A 22,370-nucleotide genomic window follows, 5' to 3' on the forward strand; every position below is an offset into this window, starting at 1 on the left:
CTTACGAAAATGATATTAAGCAGAACAATATTCATAAGTATGCAGAGACATAACTACACCTCTGACTTTGTGCCTGTACCAAGATGGCCGCCCTGTGAGGACGTTCTACACTCCGCTACAGTTAATATCTACGGCTCCATCAGTCACACCAGAGGAGATGTTTTAATCAAAAAGCGCCCCCGTGTGGCCAAATGTCCGAGTACAGAAATACAAGTGAGCCCTGTATTCACTATTATTACTATTATCTATAGTACTGTGGGGAGACATAATAATAATACAATAGAGTATAATACATATACTATGTTCTGTATGTGTGGATGCTTTGAGACAAGGGTGTGTGTCTTTATTTCATAAGGGACCTGCCCCCCCCCGGCTGATGGACCGGGCCTGATCCAGACCTGCTCGCTGCCTCACTGCGGCGGGCCGGCGAGGACCTGAATGCCGATGACCGCGGAGCGACAAAGGACGCGGGGGAACCGGGACGGGATGAACCGCTTCCCGAGAGACGCGGAGAGCGGAGCGCTGCGACCGGACCGCAAGGAGCTGTCACCCAACCACACCTCCTCCTCCTCCTTCACCTCCTCCTCCTCCTCCTCCTCCTCCAGCGCCGCGGCCCTGCCCTCCTTCCAGACCCGGGGACCCGTCGGCGGGTCGGAGCCGAGGAGATCCGCGCTGAAACGCAGCCGAGCCGCTCGGGAGGGACGAGCGGAGCCGGAGGAGGCGGAGGAGGAGGAGGAGGAGGAGGAGGCGGCGAGCGGCGCGGTCGGTGAGCAGCATCAGCAGCAGGGTCGGTGGGCACAAGGACGCAGCGTCGGTGGAGACGGTGCGGAGATGCTTTCAGCGGCCAGCGGGGACGCGGAGGGCGGCTTCATCACCAACAACAACAACAACAACAACAACAACAACAACAGCAGCAGCAGCATCAACGACGACGTGGCCGCGGCCTCTGCAGCGACGTGCGCCAAAGGCACAGAGGAGCGGAAGGCGAAGAACCTGATCCGGGGCTGGAAGCGGGACCGGGACCGGCACCGGGACCGGGACGCCTGCGCCGCACCTCCTCCCGCCCGGACGAGGAAAGAGAAGTCCGGCGATGGCTCGTCTCCTCCTCCTCCCCCTCCTCCTCCTCCTCCTCCCCCTCCCCATCCCCATCCCTCCTCCGCCTTCCTCCCGTCGTGCGCCCTGCCCGAGCATCCTCTCTGCTTTACCGGCGCCGGAGTCTGCCGCTGCGCCGCGCCGGAGCCCCGCACCCCGGGAGAAAACGGCGGCATCATCAGCAGCGGAGGAGGAGGCGGCGGCGGCGGCGCGCTGGATTGTGGAGCTAAAAGCGGCGGCGGCGGCGGCGCGATCGTTGTCGGGCGGCAGCATGACGACACGCCGGCGGCCAAGAAGCACCGAGGGGCCGAGAAGGTGAGAAGATGAATGTTGCTATTAGGAACTATAAAGGAGGAAAAGCCCATGTTGTCTTTACACGAAACGCACGCGCGCGCACGCGCACGTCTACACGACACGCAGGTGTTGGTTTAAATGCATCTCTGCGGTGCGATGCAGGTGGAGGCCACAAAGGAGCGCGCGGACTCACAGCGGGGGGGCGCTTCATATTTAACATGCTGATGGACTGACGTTTCTGTGCGTTTCTTTTGGAGGGACGGAGGAGGATGGGAAGAGGGGGGGGGGGGGGGGGGGCACAGCTTCTTCTTCTCCTCGTCTTTAATCCTCCTTTTCCTTTTGCTGGAGATTAAAGCCCATTTGTTGCATCTGCAGGCTTTTTGTTTGCTTTTTTTCATGTCGTTTCTTCGAGAGGGGGGGGTCACTAATCGGGTGTGAGACATAAGTTCTGCAGGTTGTAGATGATGTATCTCTGTTCTCTGGTCTGTGAAGAATTAAGGGAGATGTGGCCACTCGTAAAATCATTGCATTACATTGGGGGGGGGGGTCTTAAATAAGTCGTCCTCATCCGGAGAGACAAAGATGGAGGGAGTAGAAGGAGGAATCGGACGTGACAGCAGAGGACGATAAAAAAAGAAAACCAATGGAGGATGTCCGAGTAATTTCATGTGTCCCCCCCCTCCTCCCTCCTGCTGACAAGAGGACCGCCGGCCCGTCGCCCCCTTTGTTTATTTGTCGATCTGAAGGCTTCCCGTTGGGCTGAGACACACACACACACACACACACACACACACACACACACACACACACACACACACTGCCAGCAGTCATTTGGGCTGCACTGAAGCTTTGTTTCCTGTGATGGAGGCGAAGCTTCACCATCATTGACTCAATTCTGGGTCTAATTTCCACCGTAGCGACGGTTAGCTTATCGATGCTAACTAATCCTGGCTTTGTTAAGCCCGACGCTGAAGGTCGAGAATTCCACCTTTCGTAGGAGCAAAAACTACGAAGTTCACACATCAGATTGGTTGTTGTCTTCTTTGTCTCTGATCGTCCATCTTTTGTTAATGAAACAGAAATTCCCGTCAGAAACCACATTGTGTTCAATGTCCAGAAGATTCTCCAGTTTTTAACTTCGAGACTCATTAAATCAGGAGTGTGATTAGAGGGTAGGAAGTATGAGATGTGGTCATAGCGCCCTCGAACCTCTCGAAGGAGGAAGCGGATGAATAAAGCCTCAGCGTGAAGCTCCACCTCTTCAATAACCCGTTTAATCAACACTTCAATTTCACTTTCACTTGGCATGAACGTTACACCAAGCTTATAAATAACGTTTAATTAAAGACACGCGTTCACGACACGCGTTCTTTTGTGCGCACACGATGGAATAGAGCTTTATCTCAATGATTAAATCTGCATGTTTGTTCCAGCTTTAAGTCTACTTTCCGTGCACAGTTACAGTGATTGTGTGTGGGGTGACTTATGCTCTATACTGTCCCTGAAGGCATCATCGTATGCGGGTTTTCAGCCTTAGCTTAGCATGTCCACGTGCTACGCTAGCTCCAGCCCGGTATCATGGAAGCCACTAAATACAGCTTATTGGTTTTGTGTTCCATCGATCTGATAACACCCGTATTTGTTCGTGGACACGTGTTAAACATCATCTGGTGACATAGATGAAAAAGATTTGGACTTTCAGCCGTTAGCGGTGCTGCTAACGTTAGTAGCGCTCCTTCTGCTGATCTAAACGCTGATTGGTTGTTTACGATGTCACATGATCAGAGATCAGAGACTCGAAAACATCGATGATGTCATCATCATCATCATTTATTTACACTGATGGTTCAGCCATCAAATCATCTTCGTCATCAAGAGACAAAGTTGACTGAATAGTTTCCAAATATGACGCTATTGAGAGAACGTAAGAGCGTCACATGTCATGTTCCGACTTGTCATGAAACACGTGGAGGATTGAAACGCTTTGAATTACTACATCTGAGCCGGAGTATCGGCTCAAAGCAGAAGAAAGACAGAAAGTTCACGTGTGGAGCTAAGGTGGGATCTACCTGCTACCTGCTAAGGTGGGATCTCCCTGCTAAGGTGGGATCTACCTGCTACCTGCTAAGGTGGGATCTACCTGCCACCTGCTAAGGCGGGATCTACCTGCCACCTGCTAAGGCGGGATCTACCTGCTAAGGTGGGATCTACCTGCCACCTGCTAAGGCGGGATCTACCTGCCACCTGCTAAGGTGGGATCTACCTGCTTCTGGTTCTCCTGTGAAGCCTCTGAACACATCGCAGCTCTTTGTGTGTATATATATATATATATATATATCTCTATATATATATATATATATATATATATGTGTATGTATTTATACATATGTATATATATGTGTGTGTGTTCACTAACAAGACACCTGCTCAGCCTTTCAGCTGAATTAGAATCATCAGTGTTTTAAAGGCTCATTCCGTGTTGAATGTGTGGTTCACAGTTCTGACAGCAGTGTGTTGCATTTGAACAAAGTGCTGTAAATCCACAGTGTTGTGCAGGTTGTGGAGACGTCATGTGATCAGTGTGTAGAGTTTTGAAAACTGTGTTCAAGCAATGAAAAGGATCTAGAGTTCGGTCCTCATGAACTGCTGCTGTGCAGACTGGAGAGTTATGCACATGTGACACCAGTTGTGTCCGCTGACGTTTAGCAACCGGAAAAAACTGTAAAAACTAACGTGAAAATATATGAATCTCCTCCTGTAGAACGGTCGGTCTCATCCTGCGTCCGTAGCCACAGAAATGAATGAGCTTTAGTTTGTAGATATTCTACACCGACTCCCCTGGATCCTTTTCATATCTCATCTACCTGAAGCTCTCCTGACATCCGCTTCCTCCTCCCCGACCTCCCCGACCTCCCCGGCCTCCCCTCCCCCGGTCCTCAAATCAGACGGAGGATTCTGCGTCTTGGAGGAAGATAAACGAGACGATTGAGTGCCTTAAAAGCCTTATTTGGCCGAGCGTGTCTGTTCTTTACGATAGTAGAGTTTAAATAGTAGGTTCAAATAACTCAAGGTGTGTGTGTGTGTGTGTGTGTGTGCGTGTGTCTGTGTGCGTGTGTTTGTGCACGATGCTGCTGCAGAGAGAAAAATAGACAAAATGGACAAAAAAAGATGGCCACCATTCGCAAAAGACGACAAATACACACAAAACGCTTCGTCTTCTTTTCCTCTGCCTGACAATAAAGACGGGATGATTTCTGTCTGGGAAAAGAAAACTGTCGTTGTGGTCGCTGCTCACTGGAGGATTTAATGGGGGGGAGGAGGGGGAGGCAAGAAGAAAGGGGAAGGAAGAGGAAAATAAGGAGCAGGGAAGAGGGGAGGAAGAACGATATTATGACAATGAGAAATATAAAATTCAAATTGACAAATAAAGAGAGGACGGGTTGGAAGGAAAGGAAAGGGGGAGGAGATAAAAGGGAGGAAGGTGTGAGGACAAGAAGAGCATGAAAAGCAAAGACAGGAAATGGGAAGGAAAGCGTTGATAAACGATAAGAAGGATGGAGGATGAAAAGACAGAAGGATGTACATGTTTCCTTAGAAGACAAACAAAGGATTTACTGCAGCTTACATTCGTCTTTTAGCCTAAAAACTAAAGATGCCTCTTGGTTAATTTTAGATTCTATGATCCCATTTAACAGATTTCACCCTCCTAAAGCCGCCGGGAGAAGGAACACTAATGGAAAAAATGAGACTGATGAAAAGCTTCATTTGTGAAGACGGAACTTTATCTAATCACAAAAAAATACAATTTCACTTTGAGACGTTGAACCTTTCTTTCATTAATATTCATATATTCTGGCTGCATGTTTAGCTAGCATTGTGCTAGCTATGTGCTAGCTAGCTGGGGGCCTACTTTATGTTATCAAACTGGTTCTAAGGATTGAGATTCTGAACGTGACTGAAGACAAGTCTCTTTAACATTTAACTCAGTGGAACTGGAATAGAATGAATGCACAAGTTTACGGCAGTTCACAGACACTTTCTTGTCCTTTGAAGGCGAGGTCCCAGCTGATTGGTCCCCGCTGAATACGTTCTAATGTCCAGGCCGTGACCTTGGAAGTCACCTCTGAGCCTCCGTGGGAGAGAAGACAAAGAACAGATCAGTCGCCTCTTGTCAGATGTGAGATAATAAAATACTAATAATAAAAACTCAAATTTACAGACTTTTGTTTCATCAGGAAACTCACTGGAGAATATTGTGCCGCGAGATATCTGTCAGCTCTGTAATCTTTATTGAGTCATAACGACGAGAAAAATCCTTCTGCCGCTGCTCTCTCAGCAGAATCATTTCCCAGAGCGCTTGTAGTTGGCGCCGATAAGAGCGCGGCGACTTAAGTGTTAAGATGAAAAGTAAAAAAGTAACCGGCTCGGGTTGTGTTTATGAGGGGGGGGCCACATGGGTCCAGTCTGATTACTTCCAGGCTTATTGGAACGACTTCTAGAGAAGACTTGAAACTAGAGACTGAGACCATAAACTCATGTTTACAATGTTTACTGAGGGAATAAATCAAGAGAGAAGTAGAGTCATTTCCTCATAGACGTCTATGGGAGCAGAGGAGTCGCCCCCTGCTGGTCACTACAGAGAAGTAGAGTCATTTCCTCATAGACGTCTATGGCAGCAGAGGAGTCGCCCCCTGCTGGTCACTACAGAGAAGTAGAGTCATTTCCTCATAGACGTCTATGGGAGCAGAGGAGTCGCCCCCTGCTGGTCACTACAGAGAAGTAGAGTCATTTCCTCATAGACGTCTATGGGAGCAGAGGAGTCGCCCCCTGCTGGTCACTACAGAGAAGTAGAGTCATTTCCTCATAGACGTCTATGGGAGCAGAGGAGTCGCCCCCTGCTGGTCACTACAGAGAAGTAGAGTCATTTCCTCATAGACGTCTATGGGAGCAGAGGAGTCGCCCCCTGCTGGTCACTACAGAGAAGTAGAGTCATTTCCTCATAGACGTCTATGGGAGCAGAGGAGTCGCCCCCTGCTGGTCACTACACAGAATGCAGCTTTAACACGCTCTGGATTTAATTTTAAGAACCGGATGTTACCGCCTGGTTTCCCTTCAAAAAGTCCACCAACCCGAGTAAATCTCAGCTCGTTACATCAGACAGTCTTTTCAGGAATCAGGAAACATTTATTTGCCAAAATATGCCAAACATACAAGGAATTTGTATTGAATTTTGAAAATATAACAGAGCTTTATCCTCACAGGAACCAGAATGATCCCATTCAAAGTGTCGTATTCGTCATATAGAATGAAGTTAGGTGATAAAATATTGTTGTTGTAATTAACATCACGTTATTTTGTTATAATACTGCCTCCAGTTCTAAACATGGTGCTCACGTACCATGCTGTGAATGGATGGGGTCCAGCTTCCATCCAGGACCTGGTCCAACCCGACATCCCGACCCGCACTCTCCGCTCTGCATGTGATAAACTGCTTGTTCCTCCTCACTGAGAGCAAAACACTCCACTAGATCTCCACTCTTTGCTGTCCTGCTCCTAAATGGTGGAAGGAGGTCTCTGAAGACATCAGGACCACAGAGAGCCTTCACATCTTCAGACTAAAGACACACCTCTTCAGACTCTACCTCCACTAACACACTAACTAACTGTAGCACTTACATTGGACTTATAATGGTTCTATATCAGGTTGTAAATCAGCTGTTTATTAAAATTGCACTTTGTTGTTTCTTGTTCTTCTGAGTTTCCCTATGGTTGAAATGCACTTATGTAATATAATCTCTTTGTCTTTGCAATAGTTTCTTTGGTTCCTTATTTTTGTATTATACATGAAACATGACGGTCTTACATATTTCTATTTAAGCACAAAGGTGGGCGTCACATCATCGTACTAAAGGGATAAAACGTGAAAGCTAATAAATAGAACTGAATTAAAATGACAAACTGAAACGTGGGTCGACGTGGTGCAGGGGTAGAGAGGGTGCGCTGGGAACCGCAAGGTTGGAGGTTCGAGCCCCGGCTGCTCCATGTCCCATGTTGATGTGTCCCTGAGCAAGACATCTAACCCCTAATTACTCCCCGGGCAATAATGTAAAAAAACATGGGTTAAAAATGTAATGTAAGTGGCTTTGGATAAAAGCGTCAGTTAAATGTAATGTAAAAGGTTGGTTGACTATTCTATTATTTTTTTATCCCTTCAGGGGGACCCCATGTTTACGGTTCCAGCCGCCCCCGCTCCAGGCCCCCCAGGGGCCCCCGGGCCCTCCCTCCCCTTGGCCCCTCCTTTCCCCCCTCCGGCCCTGCCCACCTCCAGCCCCAAGCAGCTACTGGTGAGGACGAGATCCGTGGGCACCAACACTCAGGACGGGGAGAGCGTCCCGGGGGGGGCGGAGGGCGACTTGGCCTGTCTGGGACCCTGCCAGCCCGGGACCAGCGTCAACCTGGAGGGCATCGTCTGGCACGAGACCGAGGAGGGTAAGAGGGACGGGTCACCCGAACCAATAGAATCTAGAGAACCACTAAAGAACCCGCAGAACCAGTGGAATATAGAGAACTAACAGAATTGTGTATTTATTCATAAATACTTTGTTTGAATCTTTGGGGAAAGCTAATGCTAAAATATCCATTTAAAAAATAGCTGTACATTTGTAGACAGGGTCTGAGGTGCTAGTGGTGCTAATGCTCAAGTTAGCTGTTGTGCCCATAGGTGTATATGAGAAGGGTGTGTAGTCATGGTAACGTCACCCATCGGCCCATATTTTGAAGCATCACGGTCAACAATGTTGTGAACAGGAAGTGACCACATATGGACAGATCAACGTGTCCGGCAGAAAACTGTCAATCACAGTAAAACCCGCCCTAGAACATCCCCTGCCCTATGGGCTGCTTGACTCTAAATGGAACATGATTTTCATGCTGTATTGGAGAACTCTCCTATCTCCACCGTAACAACCTCCTTAACCCCCACCAGTCAGGCTTCAAGGCCGTTCCACAGAGACTGCTCTCCTCGCTGTCTCAGAGCATCTCCACACTGCTAGAGCTCCTCTCTCGCCTCTGTCCTCGTCCTTCTGGAGCTCTCTGCTGCATTTGACACAGTCAACCACCAGATCCTTATTGTCTGCGTCAGAACCTTGTCCTCTTACTGCTGGAGTTCCTCAGGGTTCCGTCCTGGGTCCCCTTCTCTTCTCGCTCTACACCAACTCTCTCTGCGCTGTTATTCGCTCGCATGGCTTCTCCTACCACAGCGATGCTGATGACACCCAACTAATTCTCTCCTTCCCTCACTCGGATCTCTGCCTGTCTGACTGACGTCTCTCAGTGGATCCGCCCACCATCTGAAAATCAACCCGACAAGACGGAACTACTTCTCTTTTTGGGAAAAGATTCTCCTTCACAGGACCTGACTGTTAACTTTGAGACTCCGTGTTAACGTCCACTTTGACTGCAGGAACCTCGGCGTGACGTCGACAGCCGACTCTCCCTGACTCCAACATCACTGACAACACCATCCTGTAGATACTCGCTCTACAACATCAGGAGAACACGTCCTCTTCTCACTCAGAAGGAGGTACTGATTCAGGCTCATGTCGTCTCCCTCCTGGACTACTGTAACTCTCTCCTGCTGGTCTCCTGCTACCACCATTCCACCTCTGCAGCTCATCCAGAATGCAGCAGCTCCACTGGTCTGTAACCTTCCTAAGTTCTCCCTCACTCCTCCACTCCTCCGCTCTCTTCACTGGTACCGGTGGCTAATCCAGTTCTAAACATGGTGCTCACGTACCATGCTGTGAATGGATGTGATGGGGGAAGGTGGGGCTCTGTTCCTCCTGAAATCCACAACCATCTCCGCTGTGGTTGTTCTGACTGCACCACGACACCAGATGGTCAGACTCCCACCTGTAGGCGGACTCGTCCCCACCAGAGATCAGTCCAATGAGGGTGGTGTCATCCGCAAACTTCAGGAGCTTGACGGACTGGTGGCTGGAGGTGCAGCTGTTGGTGTACAGGGAGAAGAGCAGAGGGGAGAGAACGCAGCCTTGGGGGGAACCGGTGCTGATGGTCCGAGAGGCTGAGACATGTTTCCCCAGCTTCACGTGCTGCTTCCTGTCAGACAGGGAGTCTGTGATCCACTTGCAGGTGGAGTCGGGCGGTGCAGCTGGGAGAGTTTGTCCTGGTTCTCACACCACACGGCCCCCAACTGCACACATATTTATGGGTTTAAACGGCGTGGCCCAACACATTCAATGTAACAGGGAGAAAGATGGAGGGGGCAGGAGGAGGATGGCAAGAGTGAAGAAAATGGATTCATTCTGACGGATGGAGCAGGAGGAGGAGAGAGAGAGAGAGGTGTCTCTAAAGCACCCGGGGGGGGGGTGGAGCGCTGTATGTAAGGACGGAGAAGGATGGACGGCGTCACAGAGAGAAAGGAGAAAAAAAACGACCAAGACAAAGAGAGACGCGAGAGGGTGTTTTTATACATTTTTTAGATCCTTCAGCTCGGAGGGACGACGTCAGGGAGGTGGAGGGAGAACCGGAGAGCCCCCCCCCCCAAACACACTCTTCCCCCGTGACGTCGGAGCTACACTGAGCGAGGATGCCGGTTGCATTTTAATTAAGCAGAATGCGTTTTAGTGAGACAGAAAGCAGGAGAAAAAAAAGAAGACAAGACCCTCATCCCCACACACACACACACACACACACACACACACAGACACACACACACACACACACACACACACACACACACACACACACACACCTCCCCACTGCAGGAGACCAGAGTCTGATGAGCTGTAATCAGACCTGATTGGCTCGACTTTATGGGCTGAGATGAAGTCAATTACAAGTGTTGTAAATAACGAAACACACACACACACGTTCAATAATCACGACAACGCCGTGAAGTGGCGGGTCGGCCCTTAAAGGGGACAGCGCGCCGTTTCTCCCTCATCACAAGTGGCCTCCGTGAAGCTTTTTTCCGCCATGATGGCTTAGAAAGAGAAGAGGAACGGCGGCGTCGACGCATGCAGCCTGGGAACATTTCCTCACCAAAGATCAGCTGGAGGAAAGCGGACACGTAATGATACTAACTAATAATAATCACCCAATGCCAGTTCTCTATCGGCATCAGAGACGTCCCGCTCATCAACACAAATATTCACAGGTTTTACTTCAAATCTTCCTCCAGACCTTCCTCGGACGTCTTTAGGAGACTCCAGCAGGCGTCCAGGACTTGATTCGCTGCGTCCGCCTCTGGTGCATCAACGAGAGAACAAAGGTTAATGGTTTTCAAATGTCAGTCAGAGAGACATTTATATTTCAAACGGCTGAGCGGCCCCTCAGTTCTCGGATTAAAGACTGAAATGTGTCTTCAAAGCAGAGACAAAACTCTCTGTTTTCCGTCTGTGATGTTTGCTGACCGGTTTCAGGTTCCAGAGATTAAACAGGAGAAAGAGTTCGCGCCCCTTGAAGCCGTAGACTTAACGTACGTCTTCCTCCCAAACGGCAGAACAGAACACACCTGAATCTCAAAGAAACAAACATTTTCCCTCCAAAGGAGGATAAATTCCCACCATGGAGCACAAGCTGTGACGTTGTCATGGTTCTGTCGTAAGGCGCTATCCCATTTGTAATTCCACTGTTTTGAGCCCTATTGAGGCCTCTTACACGCCCCATTTAGCCCCGAGGGTTCAGGCTCCGGTTTACTCTTCATGCTTTAGGCTTTAGGCTTCAGTCCTGAACCTGTCTCACTCTCTGACCTTTAAGAAACAAGAACCTCGATACCGGTCCAGAAGCCTGTCGTGGTCCCAGTAGATCAGGTTCGTAACCCCATAACCGTCTCTGCCCGTGTGACCCCGACAGGTGTGCTGGTGGTCAACGTGACCTGGCGGAAGAGAACCTACGTGGGAACCTTGTTGGACTGCACCAAACACGACTGGGCTCCCCCAAGGTGAGACTCTGGCTTTGGTCGACGGGAGTTCTTTTTGTTGGATGAGTTCAAACGAGTCGACCTGGAACTGGATCTCTTAGATTGGAAGAACCTGCGTTTTATGAGAAACGCCGTCTTTTCAATCTGCTTTGTCTTATTTGTATTCTCTTTGTCTGTGTGTCTTTATTCTAGTGACTTTTCCGCATTTTATTGTGTAATTTTCAGTATTGCACAATTGCCGTTTTGTGGAGCACTGTGGGTTAAATGTTTGACAGGAAGCTGCCACTCAAATGAATGAGTTAAGTTTTGTGGTCTGAGACCAAAGCACCAACATGGGTGGTTTTATTGTGTATTGTTTTTTAGGTTAGTGGAGGATCGTGGTCCTGGTAGAACATTATTTTGCAAAGCGCTGCTTCCTGTTTGTCAGCTACAGTTCAATTTATCCTTATATTATGTTTAGTCGACGTTGAGAACGCAGCTCTCGGCTTTGTTCAGGGCCTTGTTCCTCGTACGTGGTTCAACTGAGTCCATCAAATGTCCGATTATCCAGCTCAGATTACCGAGATGATTGACATCAGGCTATCTCGGTTCCTCGAAGGCGAATCGGCGCTCGAATCGGCGCTCAAACCGTCTCGCTAGTTTGAACCAGATGTCAATCATCAGGATAATCGTCTCACGTCAGAAGGCGGAAGAGTCGATCACAGAAACCAGGATTTTTGAACAGTATAACGGCAAATAAACTTACAGGAGATGATCATGAACATATGATGAGATAATATGTTCATTTGAATCATTTCTGTCGGATGAATTGAACGTATTGTACATATGTCACGTTGTTCATTCAGTACGTCCATCGCAGTCTCTCCGTCCCAGGGAGGATCGTCCTGTGTCTCTATAAAGGTTTATTCCCTTTGTTCTCCCCATCAAATACTTTTTCATTGTCTGGGGAGTTTTTCTGTGTGTGTGTGTACAGACTGTAAAGACACAGGCGTCTCATGAGACATGTATGTGAGAATCATTACATATCCACCGTTCATAATCAGACATTTGATCAATTGAAGCAGTGAAACGTGGAACATCCAGAAGTTTATTATTAGCGACAAATAAACCAACAGAACTTTACCAAGAACTTTACCAATATGTGGTGATTTAGACAAACCTGCTTCCGGGAACCGAAAAGCCTGAACTACATCATCTCACCCTGAAACCTATCCGGCTAACTCAGTTAGCCACGTACGAGGAACAGGGCCCTGGTTATTCTACTGAATGTATTGTTATTCTGTAGTCTAGTTGTAGACGTATTTTATGGTCATTCACGTTGAACGATGTTCTAGTTATTGTTATTATCTTTTATCTGCAGGTGATTATTTATTTGATGAACCAAAAATAGAGAACTTTTCCAAAGCTGTGATGCTGCTAAAATGATTTGAATCTATTTACATTTGTATCTATATTCAGAAGCAGTGTGGCGCTTTCTCCTCGCTGCCACCGCTCAATTATTGCTCCTGTTCCTAAATGATTGTTGTCATGGCAATTACAGCTTCATCTCAGAAACCAGGGACTGAATTTCCCTTCATTTGCTTTCCGCCGCTGCTCTCTTTCATCGGCGGCGACTTGATGCTGTTTTTATTGTACGAGTCAGTGGAAAGAAACGCCCTCGTTAATTATTTATCAGTCCACGAATGAAACTCCAAGCAAAATTACTAAATTCAAGCACAAAATACAACTAAACAGACAAAGAAAACAGTTGTTTTTTAAAGCAAGTAATAAACGTCCAAGACAAAGTTAAAGTTAATACTTGAACCTTTACTTTAGTGTCGATTGGGTCGCCCCCTGTGGACTAAAGGCCTCTCTCTGAGCACCAGGGTCCCTTTAGAAAACCTCTCATTTTATCAAGTTAAGACTGGTTCGTATGGAGGAACAGATGAAAAGTCCTCACCATAACTTTGGTAACTTTTTTAATTGTATGAAATCATCTGAAGTAGATGTTTGTTTAAAATGTAAAACCGAGGCATGACAGCCACAAATAACCCTGAAAAGGCCCAAAACAAACCCATGAATAATTCAGCGTGGTGTTTCCAGCAGCTTCAGGGACATTCATTAAAAACATCATATGAAATGTGAGATATCATCATTTAGAAATCACAGGGGGGGACTAGAAAGTCTGGTCCCAGCATGCTTTGCGGTTCCAATAAAGGAAGATGATTAAAACCCCCAAAACATCTTTCCAAGGTCAGAACACATTCACTGAGTCCCATGTAGGGTCCTGATGACGGCACCGTAAGGCCAGCACAAGTGCAAAGGTCAAGGTCCAGCTTGGAAAGAAGAGCTTTGCCATGTAGATAAACATAATAATAATGATATACTGAATAATGTGAGGCGCTCTGGTAAACAGCATCAAAAGGCTTCAGAGACGAAGGCACGTCATGTGAATACTAAATGTCTCGCCATGAAGCAGAGATGATCGTGGATTGTAGTTTTTTTCAAAGAAGAAGCAGGTGAAAAAATCACAACTATTCTCTACGTTTTATTTTGCTGAATTTGGGTTTAGGTATATGAGCAAGTTGTTTCTTGGGTTAAAGCAAAAACGTCTCTCTTCTGAGACGCCTCACAGCAAGAAGGTCCTGGGTTAGATTCCACCCAGTAGCCATTCTCTGTGGAGTCTGCATGTTCTCTTGTGTGTGTGTGTGTGTTCTCTCATGATGATACCACGATATGTGATATGATGTGATATGATAACATGACAATACATTGTGTCAACGGTACAAAAAAATATCAAAGAGATAACGTTACATACAACTTATTGTTACTTATTGTTATTGCTCATGTCTAAATGACATGTAATGTTACATGAAACAATACAATATGCAATAATACCATACAGTACAATTTGAATCAATTAGATCTATCTAGCGATACTACCTCTGTATCAATGCTATTATTATTTTTTCTTTTCTTGTGTCCAGGTTTTGCGAGTCTCCGTCCAGCGACCCTGAGTTGCCCGGTGGGCGTGGCCGGGGCAAACGGATGCGGATGGGCTTGTCCGAGCGACCCTGCGTTGATCCGGCCCCAGCAGCCAAGGTCAGAGGTCTGTCTCAGCACAGGAGCCGTGGAGGTGGCTTGGCCGGAACCGCCGCGCCCATCCACAGCAAGGGACGCAGAGGAAGCCTCAACCTCATCAACAGCAACTGCCGAGCCCCTCCTTCTTTCTTCACTGTCGAGGAGGTGAAATCCACCAATGGCGCCTCATCTCACTTGTCCGCGAAGCGGAAGAACAAGCCACCCGCTGACCTGGACCTCAGCCTGGTCACCTCTGACGACGTCAAAAACGGCAACGGGAAGAGGATCCGAGCCAAATCTCGCAGCGCCCCGTCAACGCCGCAGGGAAAATCCGACCCCTCGTTCATGGACCCTGGAGGCGGTTGCGCCTCCTCCCCTCCTCCCCCGCCCATCCTCATTGACTGCCCCCACCCTAACTGCACTAAACGTTACAAGCACATCAACGGCCTGCGCTACCACCAAACGCACGCACACCTGGAGGCCGAGGAGCAGAGGAAGCCGGAGTTGGAGCCCATGAAGGATGGGGAGGGCGAGGATCGGCTTTCAGACTGCGAGGACTCCATCAGCAGCATGACGTACGACCTCTCAGAGACGAACAGTTCCTCCAAGAAACCAGCTCCTCTGTACAAGGTGACCACAGTGGGATCTCCTAAGAACAGACGGCTGCTACTCAGCACCGACCACAGCGCCTCAGTCAACACCAAGACCAGAAGAACCTCACTGCTGAAAGACGGGCTGATCGACGACCTTAGCAACCTGCCCATCATCTCAAACATGACCGTGGTCCTGGAGAACTGCATGGTCCCAGACAGGAATTCCATAGTGGAAATGCCCAAGCTGGAGGCCGAAGGCTTGATCGACAAAAAGGGAGGCGGGTGTGACAAGGGCAAGAAGTCCAATGGGAAGGTGGAGAAGCTGTCCAAGTCACGGACCAACCGGCCGATTGCTCCGGCCCCTGCGCCCCCAAAGCTGATCGCCATACCCAACACGACGTATCCGACCGGCACAGCCGACACCACGACCTCACAGCAGAACTCACCTATAGCAGCCGTGGGCCTCACCGGTAAGAACCTTACCCTGAAACCCATCAAACCAAAGCAGAGCATGGTTGTGGAACCGAGCCTCGTGAAAGCCACCATGATCACCTGTAGCAAGGAGACCAGGAAGAAAGAGAAACGGAGGCTGAAGGACAAACACCACAAAACCAGGATGCCGAACAGCGATGGCGATGGAATCAAGATGGAAGATGGTTGTGGTTCCAAAATGGGTGTCAAGGAAATTTCCGGAAGTCTTCTGAAGGAGCACCTCAGCAAGCAGGATATGATGAACGGGCTCACGGAGAGTCAGGAGAGCAGGATGGCCAGTATCCGAGCCGAGGCCGACAAGGTGTATACCTTCACCGACAACGCCCCTAGCCCCTCTATCGGCAGTTCATCGAGGCTCGACCCCGGCGGTGGTTGCCTGGCAACGGACAGCAAGAACAACAGCCCCGCCTACTCAGACATCTCGGACGCTGGGGACGACGGGGGATCCTCCGAATGTCGCTCAGATGGAATCCGATCCAAGTCCGCCTCCTTGGCCTCGTCGGAGGCGAGCTCTAACAGTAGCCACAGCAACTCTGGTAAAACCCCACCCACTGCGTCTGCCCCGCCGCCAAAAGACTCCCAATCCCCGTACTACCACGGCTACGAGCCCTACTACCTGCAGGGGTACATGCAGTCAGACAGGCAGAACAGCAACAGCGTCGCCTTCCATAAAAGTTCCGGGCTCGACGGCAACGGCAGGAAGGAGGAAGCAAGAGAGGACGACAGAACGTCCCCCCGCGAGTTCTCAGACTTGAAGAAAAGCGACGGGCCGCCTCAGTCTCAGCTCCAGCTGGCCATGAGCCAGACCCAGACCGCCTTGGCCCAGTCGCTGTACTACGGCCAGTACTCCAGGGGCCTGTATATGGACCAGAAACTGTTGCTGGCTTCAAAGTGCTGCGACCAGACGCATGGCGCCAAGCAGAGGGGCGAGAGGGGACAGGGGCTGAGAGACGGTGAGGACGACAGACACGTAGTCGGGAATTCGGCAAGCGGACCCGTGCTGGGAAAGGGTCTGGACGGCGTCAAAGGCTGCTGTCCCAAACCGGCCCTGTCCTACGTGGAAATGAGCGAGAGGGGGGAAAGGGGACTGAGTCTAGGCAGGAAGTTGGCCCACTGTGGCGTGCTGGACCAGCACCAGGTCTCGATGAAAGACTGCGACGACATCAAGTCGCCTTCTTCTTCTTCGGCCCTCCACAACCCAAACAGTCAGACAGATCTGGACTCAAATGTTTCCTATTCCAGTGTAAGTCTCTCCCTCTGTCTCTAAGCCGCCGCTGATGGTGTTGTTGGTGTTCTGTGGCGACTGCTGTTGAGTGTCACAAAGAGATTAAAAACAGGTGCTTCCGTGGGCCTGCAGCCGTGCTTTGACCTGCTACCTTAATCGTGTCAGTTAAAATCAAAGTCTGGTTTGATTTTAATGTGTAGTATCAAGGGGTGGGGGAGCTGTACATGTAAAACAGTAACACATAAAAGAACAGAAGAAACATTTCTGACACATACTGCTTTTTTTCAGAAAGCTTGTAAAGATTTATAAAGAACCAACCGGCCGATTGCTTCGTCCCCCCGCAACCCCAAAGCTGATCGGCATACCCAATACGCCGTATCCGGCCTCTCGCGATGCATTCATCCACTAACTTTAACTGTGAGGTTGTTGTTTGTTTTGCTTCAGTTTGGCGTTGATCATATGTGCACTTTTTCTTGATTGGTATCATTGACGGGGGGGGGGGGGGGGGGGGGGCGCCAGGCTCCTCATATTCACCTTCTGATTGGCTGCCATGCTTTTATCAACATCCCGCCCAGAGCCAGGGGTAGATGGTGTGTCCGGGTTCTGCTGCCTCCAGTACACAGTGTTTCCTCTATAGTCGTAGAGCAGCGGTGGGCCGCCATCGAAAGAAATTCTCTCCCCGTGTTTAACAGAAAATGTGCAAATGAGAGTCAGAAATTATCCTCCAAATAAACACAGAGTACTAACTTAGCTTTAGCTCTGCAACTGGCCAATGTAGAACCATAACTGGGACGGAGACCTGGACCGAAAAAGGTGAACCGACCCCCTAAAAAACATGTCCCACCCACCACTGCTCACAAAGACTTATAGGGGAAACACTGCGACTTGCACCAACACATGTCCCTGATCGATCTAGCCCCCAGACGGCCTGGCCTGGGCCCACTGCCTCGCTCACAGCAAGTACTCTGAGCTACGTCACGGGGAGGAGGCCGAGGAGGGGGAGATGGACAGGGGGAGAGAGTGGGGAGCTACCATGGAGCCTGCCGGGGCTAAGATGACTGGAGGAGGCGGTGGAGACGCTAAAAAAAACAGGCTCCACGAACTCCCGCCCGCCATCGACGTGGATGATCCGGACGGACTGGACGGGCTGGAGCATCAGGACCAGGAGCCGGTTGGGGCGCTGGACCAGGAGCCCCAGAACGCCCGGGCGGCGGTGTCTCCTCCTGTGACCCCCCAGCAGCCCTACGTCCAATACCAGCACTCGTCCTACCAGCCTTACCTGGCCATGTGCGAGAGCGGCGGGGGCTCCTACAGAGGGGTGTCACCCACCCTGGTCCACAACTACCCCGGTAAGAGTCCCCATAAAGGTTTAAATGGTTCAGCACCACGCTCGTGTCTGTGTGGTAGACACGGAGCTAGCGCTACGTAAGGATTCAAACTGTTGTTGACCGTCTGAGCGATGTGTGTTGATGTGTGAGCCTCAGATGGGTTTCATCGCCTCTGAACTAGCTTGTCATTTAATTCTTGGCAAGAAAGCAGACAAGCGTGTTTTCTTCTAAGCATCACTGACCAACATGTTTTATATTAAAGGAGCACTTCCCCCTTAAATGATCTTCTGTGTATCAACGGTCCCATGTCACCTCAAGTGCTGTCAACTATTTCTGTGACGACAAGTAATCGAAAAACTGAGAGAAGGCTTGAAATGGAAGTAAATGCCTAACTTCACACACCAGTAAAACACTATAAAACACAATCATACAAATACCAATTCAAACCAGTTGTTAAGATAGTGCACTTTATGATTGCACCAATGGAGGGAGTCAGAAAGAGCGACACAGAAAGAGAATAAGGTGTCGATGTGCCACGATGGACAGATGTGAACTCGATGGACAGATGTGGACTCGATGGACAGATGTGGACTCGATGAGTCGGATGAAAGTCTGTAACAGGCGACGCGACCGCCACAAACGTAAAAGTAATACAATATAACGAGGCATATCTGTCCCTGTCAATGTTTCAAAAGGGGCACGTGACCAAATAATGCTGGGAGCCGCTGCTGTAGGGGGCGCTATCTACGTACTGTCTCTTTAAATACAGCAACTTAAAGCCGCAGACTCTTTTGTTTTAGGGGATTATTTTAAGTCGATGTGCGTGTGTCCACACCAGGTTTCCACTACCCTCTGTACGGAAAGACGGCGGGCAGGGAGGAGTCAGAGGTGACTCCGCCCAGCCGAGGAGGAGTGGCGGGCGGCCAGCAGAGCGGAGACCCGTCCTCGTCCATGGAGCTGCTGCAGCAGCAGAGCCACCAGTACCACGGGAAATCCCCCGCTGTGAGACGCCGCACGCCGTCACACGACTTCACCACCAAACAACGACACCGTCACCCAGTCACAACGCTTCACCGTCACACGACTTCACCACCAAACAACGACACCGTCACCCTGTCACAACGCTTCACTGCCACACGACTACACCACCAAACAACGACACCGTCACCCTGTCACAAGGCTTCACCGCCACACGACTACGCCACCAAACAACGACACGTCACCCTGTCACAACGCTTCACCGTCACACGACTTCACCACCAAACAACGACACCGTCACCCAGTCACAACGCTTCACCGTCACACGACTTCACCACCAAACAACGACACCGTCACCCTGTCACAACGCTTCACTGCCACACGACTACACCACCAAACAACGACACCGTCACCCTGTCACAAGGCTTCACCGCCACACGACTACGCCACCAAACAACGACACGTCACCCTGTCACAACGCTTCACCGTCACACGACTTCACCACCAAACAACGACACCGTCACCCTGTCACAACGCTTCACCGTCACACGACTACGCCACCAAACAACAACGCCGTCACCCTGTCACAACGCTTCACCGCCACACGACTACACCACCAAACAACGACGCCGTCACCCTGTCACAACGCTTCACCGTCACACGACTTCACCACCAAACAACGACACCGTCACCCTGTCACAACGCTTCACCGCCACACGACTACACCACCAAACAACGACACCGTCACCCTGTCACAACGCTTCACCGCCACACGAACTACACCACCAAACAACGACACCCTGTCACAACGCTTCACCGCCACACGGCTACGCCACCAAACAACGACACCGTCACCCTGTCACAACGCTTCACCGCCACACGACTACACCACCAAACAACGACACCGTCACCCTGTCACAACGCTTCACCGCCACACGAACTACACCACCAAACAACGACACCCTGTCACAACGCTTCACCGCCACACGGCTACGCCACCAAACAACGACACCGTCACCCTGTCACAACGCTTCACCGCCACACGGCTACACCACCAAACCACAACCGCGTCACCCTGTCACAACGCTTCACCGCCACACGACTACACCACCAAACAACGACGCCGTCACCCTGTCACAACGCTTCACCGCCACACGACTACACCACCAAACAACGACACCGTCACCCTGTCACAACGCTTCACCGCCACACGACTATGCCACCAAACAACGACGCCGTCACCCTGTCACAACGCTTCACCGCCACACGACTACGCCACCAAACAACGACACCGTCACCCTGTCACAACTCTTCACCGCCACACGACTACGCCACCAAACAACGACGCCGTCACCCTGTCACAACGCTTCACCGCCACACGACTACGCCACCAAACAACGACACCGTCACAACGCTTCACCGCCACACGACTACACCACCAAACAACGACACCGTCACCCTGTCACAACGCTTCACTGCCACACGACTACACCACCAAACAACGACACCGTCACCCTGTCACAAGGCTTCACCGCCACACGACTACGCCACCAAACAAAGACCCCGTCACCCTGTCACAACGCTTCACCGCCACACGGCTACACCACCAAACAACAACCCCGTCACCCTGTCACAACGCTTCACCGCCACACGACTACGCCACCAAACAAAGACCCCGTCACCCTGTCACAACGCTTCACCGCCACACGGCTACACCACCAAACAACAACCCCATCACCCTGTCACAACGCTTCACCGCCACACGACTACGCCACCAAACAACGACACCGTCACCCTGTCACAACGCTTCACCGCCACACGGCTACACCACCAAACAACAACCCCGTCACCCTGTCACAACGCTTCACCGCCACACGACTACGCCACCAAACAACGACACCGTCACAACGCTTCACCTCCACACGACTACACCACCAAACAACGACACCGTCACCCTGTCACAACGCTTCACTGCCACACGACTACACCACCAAACAACGACACCGTCACCCTGTCACAAGGCTTCACCGCCACACGACTACGCCACCAAACAAAGACCCCGTCACCCTGTCACAACGCTTCACCGCCACACGGCTACACCACCAAACAACAACCCCATCACCCTGTCACAACGCTTCACCGCCACACGACTACGCCACCAAACAACGACACCGTCACCCTGTCACAACGCTTCACCGCCACACGGCTACACCACCAAACAACAACCCCGTCACCCTGTCACAACGCTTCACCGCCACACGACTACGCCACCAAACAACGACACCGTCACCCTGTCACAACGCTTTACCGCCACACAGCTACACCACCAAACAACGACGCCGTCACCCTGTCACAACGCTTCACCGCCACACGGCTACGCCACCAAACAACGACACCGTCACCCTGTCACAACGCTTTACCGCCACACAGCTACACCACCAAACAACAACCCTGTCACCCTGTCACAACGCTTCACCGCCACACGACTACGCCACCAAACAACGACACCGTCACCCTGTCACAACGCTTCACCGCCACACGGCTACACCACCAAACAACGACACCGTCACCCTGTCACAACGCTTCACCACCACACGACTACGCCACCAAACAACGACGCCGTCACCCTGTCACAACGCTTCACCGCCACACGACTACGCCACCAAACAACGACACCGTCACCCTGTCACAACGCTTTACCGCCACACGGCTACACCACCAAACAACGACGCCGTCACCCTGTCACAACGCTTCACCGCCACACGGCTACGCCACCAAACAACGACACCGTCACCCTGTCACAACGCTTTACCGCCACACAGCTACACCACCAAACAACAACCCTGTCACCCTGTCACAACGCTTCACCGCCACACGACTACGCCACCAAACAACGACACCGTCACCCTGTCACAACGCTTCACCGCCACACGACTACGCCACCAAACAACGACGCCGTCACCCTGTCACAACGCTTCACCGCCACACGACTACACCACCAAACAACGACGCCGTCACCCTGTCACAACGCTTCACCGTCACACGACTTCACCACCAAACAACGACACCGTCACCCTGTCACAACGCTTCACCGCCACACGACTACACCACCAAACAACGACACCGTCACCCTGTCACAACGCTTCACCGCCACACGAACTACACCACCAAACAACGACACCCTGTCACAACGCTTCACCGCCACACGGCTACGCCACCAAACAACGACACCGTCACCCTGTCACAACGCTTCACCGCCACACGACTACACCACCAAACAACGACACCGTCACCCTGTCACAACGCTTCACCGCCACACGAACTACACCACCAAACAACGACACCCTGTCACAACGCTTCACCGC

The 22,370-nt window shown here is 50.7% G+C and overlaps 1 protein-coding gene across 1 annotated transcript in view; it reads left to right on the plus strand.

Moving 5' to 3' along the window:
* The window catches only part of znf608 (zinc finger protein 608), a 35,627-nt gene continuing 13,257 nt past the window's right edge, over positions 1 to 22,370 (plus strand). Inside the window, exons 1-6 of the mRNA XM_040194633.2 lie at positions 1 to 1,407; positions 7,602 to 7,875; positions 11,263 to 11,350; positions 14,296 to 16,717; positions 17,616 to 18,048; positions 18,866 to 19,029. Coding sequence (XP_040050567.2) covers positions 439 to 1,407; positions 7,602 to 7,875; positions 11,263 to 11,350; positions 14,296 to 16,717; positions 17,616 to 18,048; positions 18,866 to 19,029 — 4,350 coding nt within the window. The 5' untranslated portion in view covers positions 1 to 438. The remainder of the gene's footprint in view (positions 1,408 to 7,601; positions 7,876 to 11,262; positions 11,351 to 14,295; positions 16,718 to 17,615; positions 18,049 to 18,865; positions 19,030 to 22,370) is intronic.

The sequence above is a fragment of the Gasterosteus aculeatus genome, chromosome 13 (assembly GCF_964276395.1).
Source record: "Gasterosteus aculeatus chromosome 13, fGasAcu3.hap1.1, whole genome shotgun sequence".
Lineage (NCBI taxonomy): Eukaryota > Metazoa > Chordata > Actinopteri > Perciformes > Gasterosteidae > Gasterosteus > Gasterosteus aculeatus.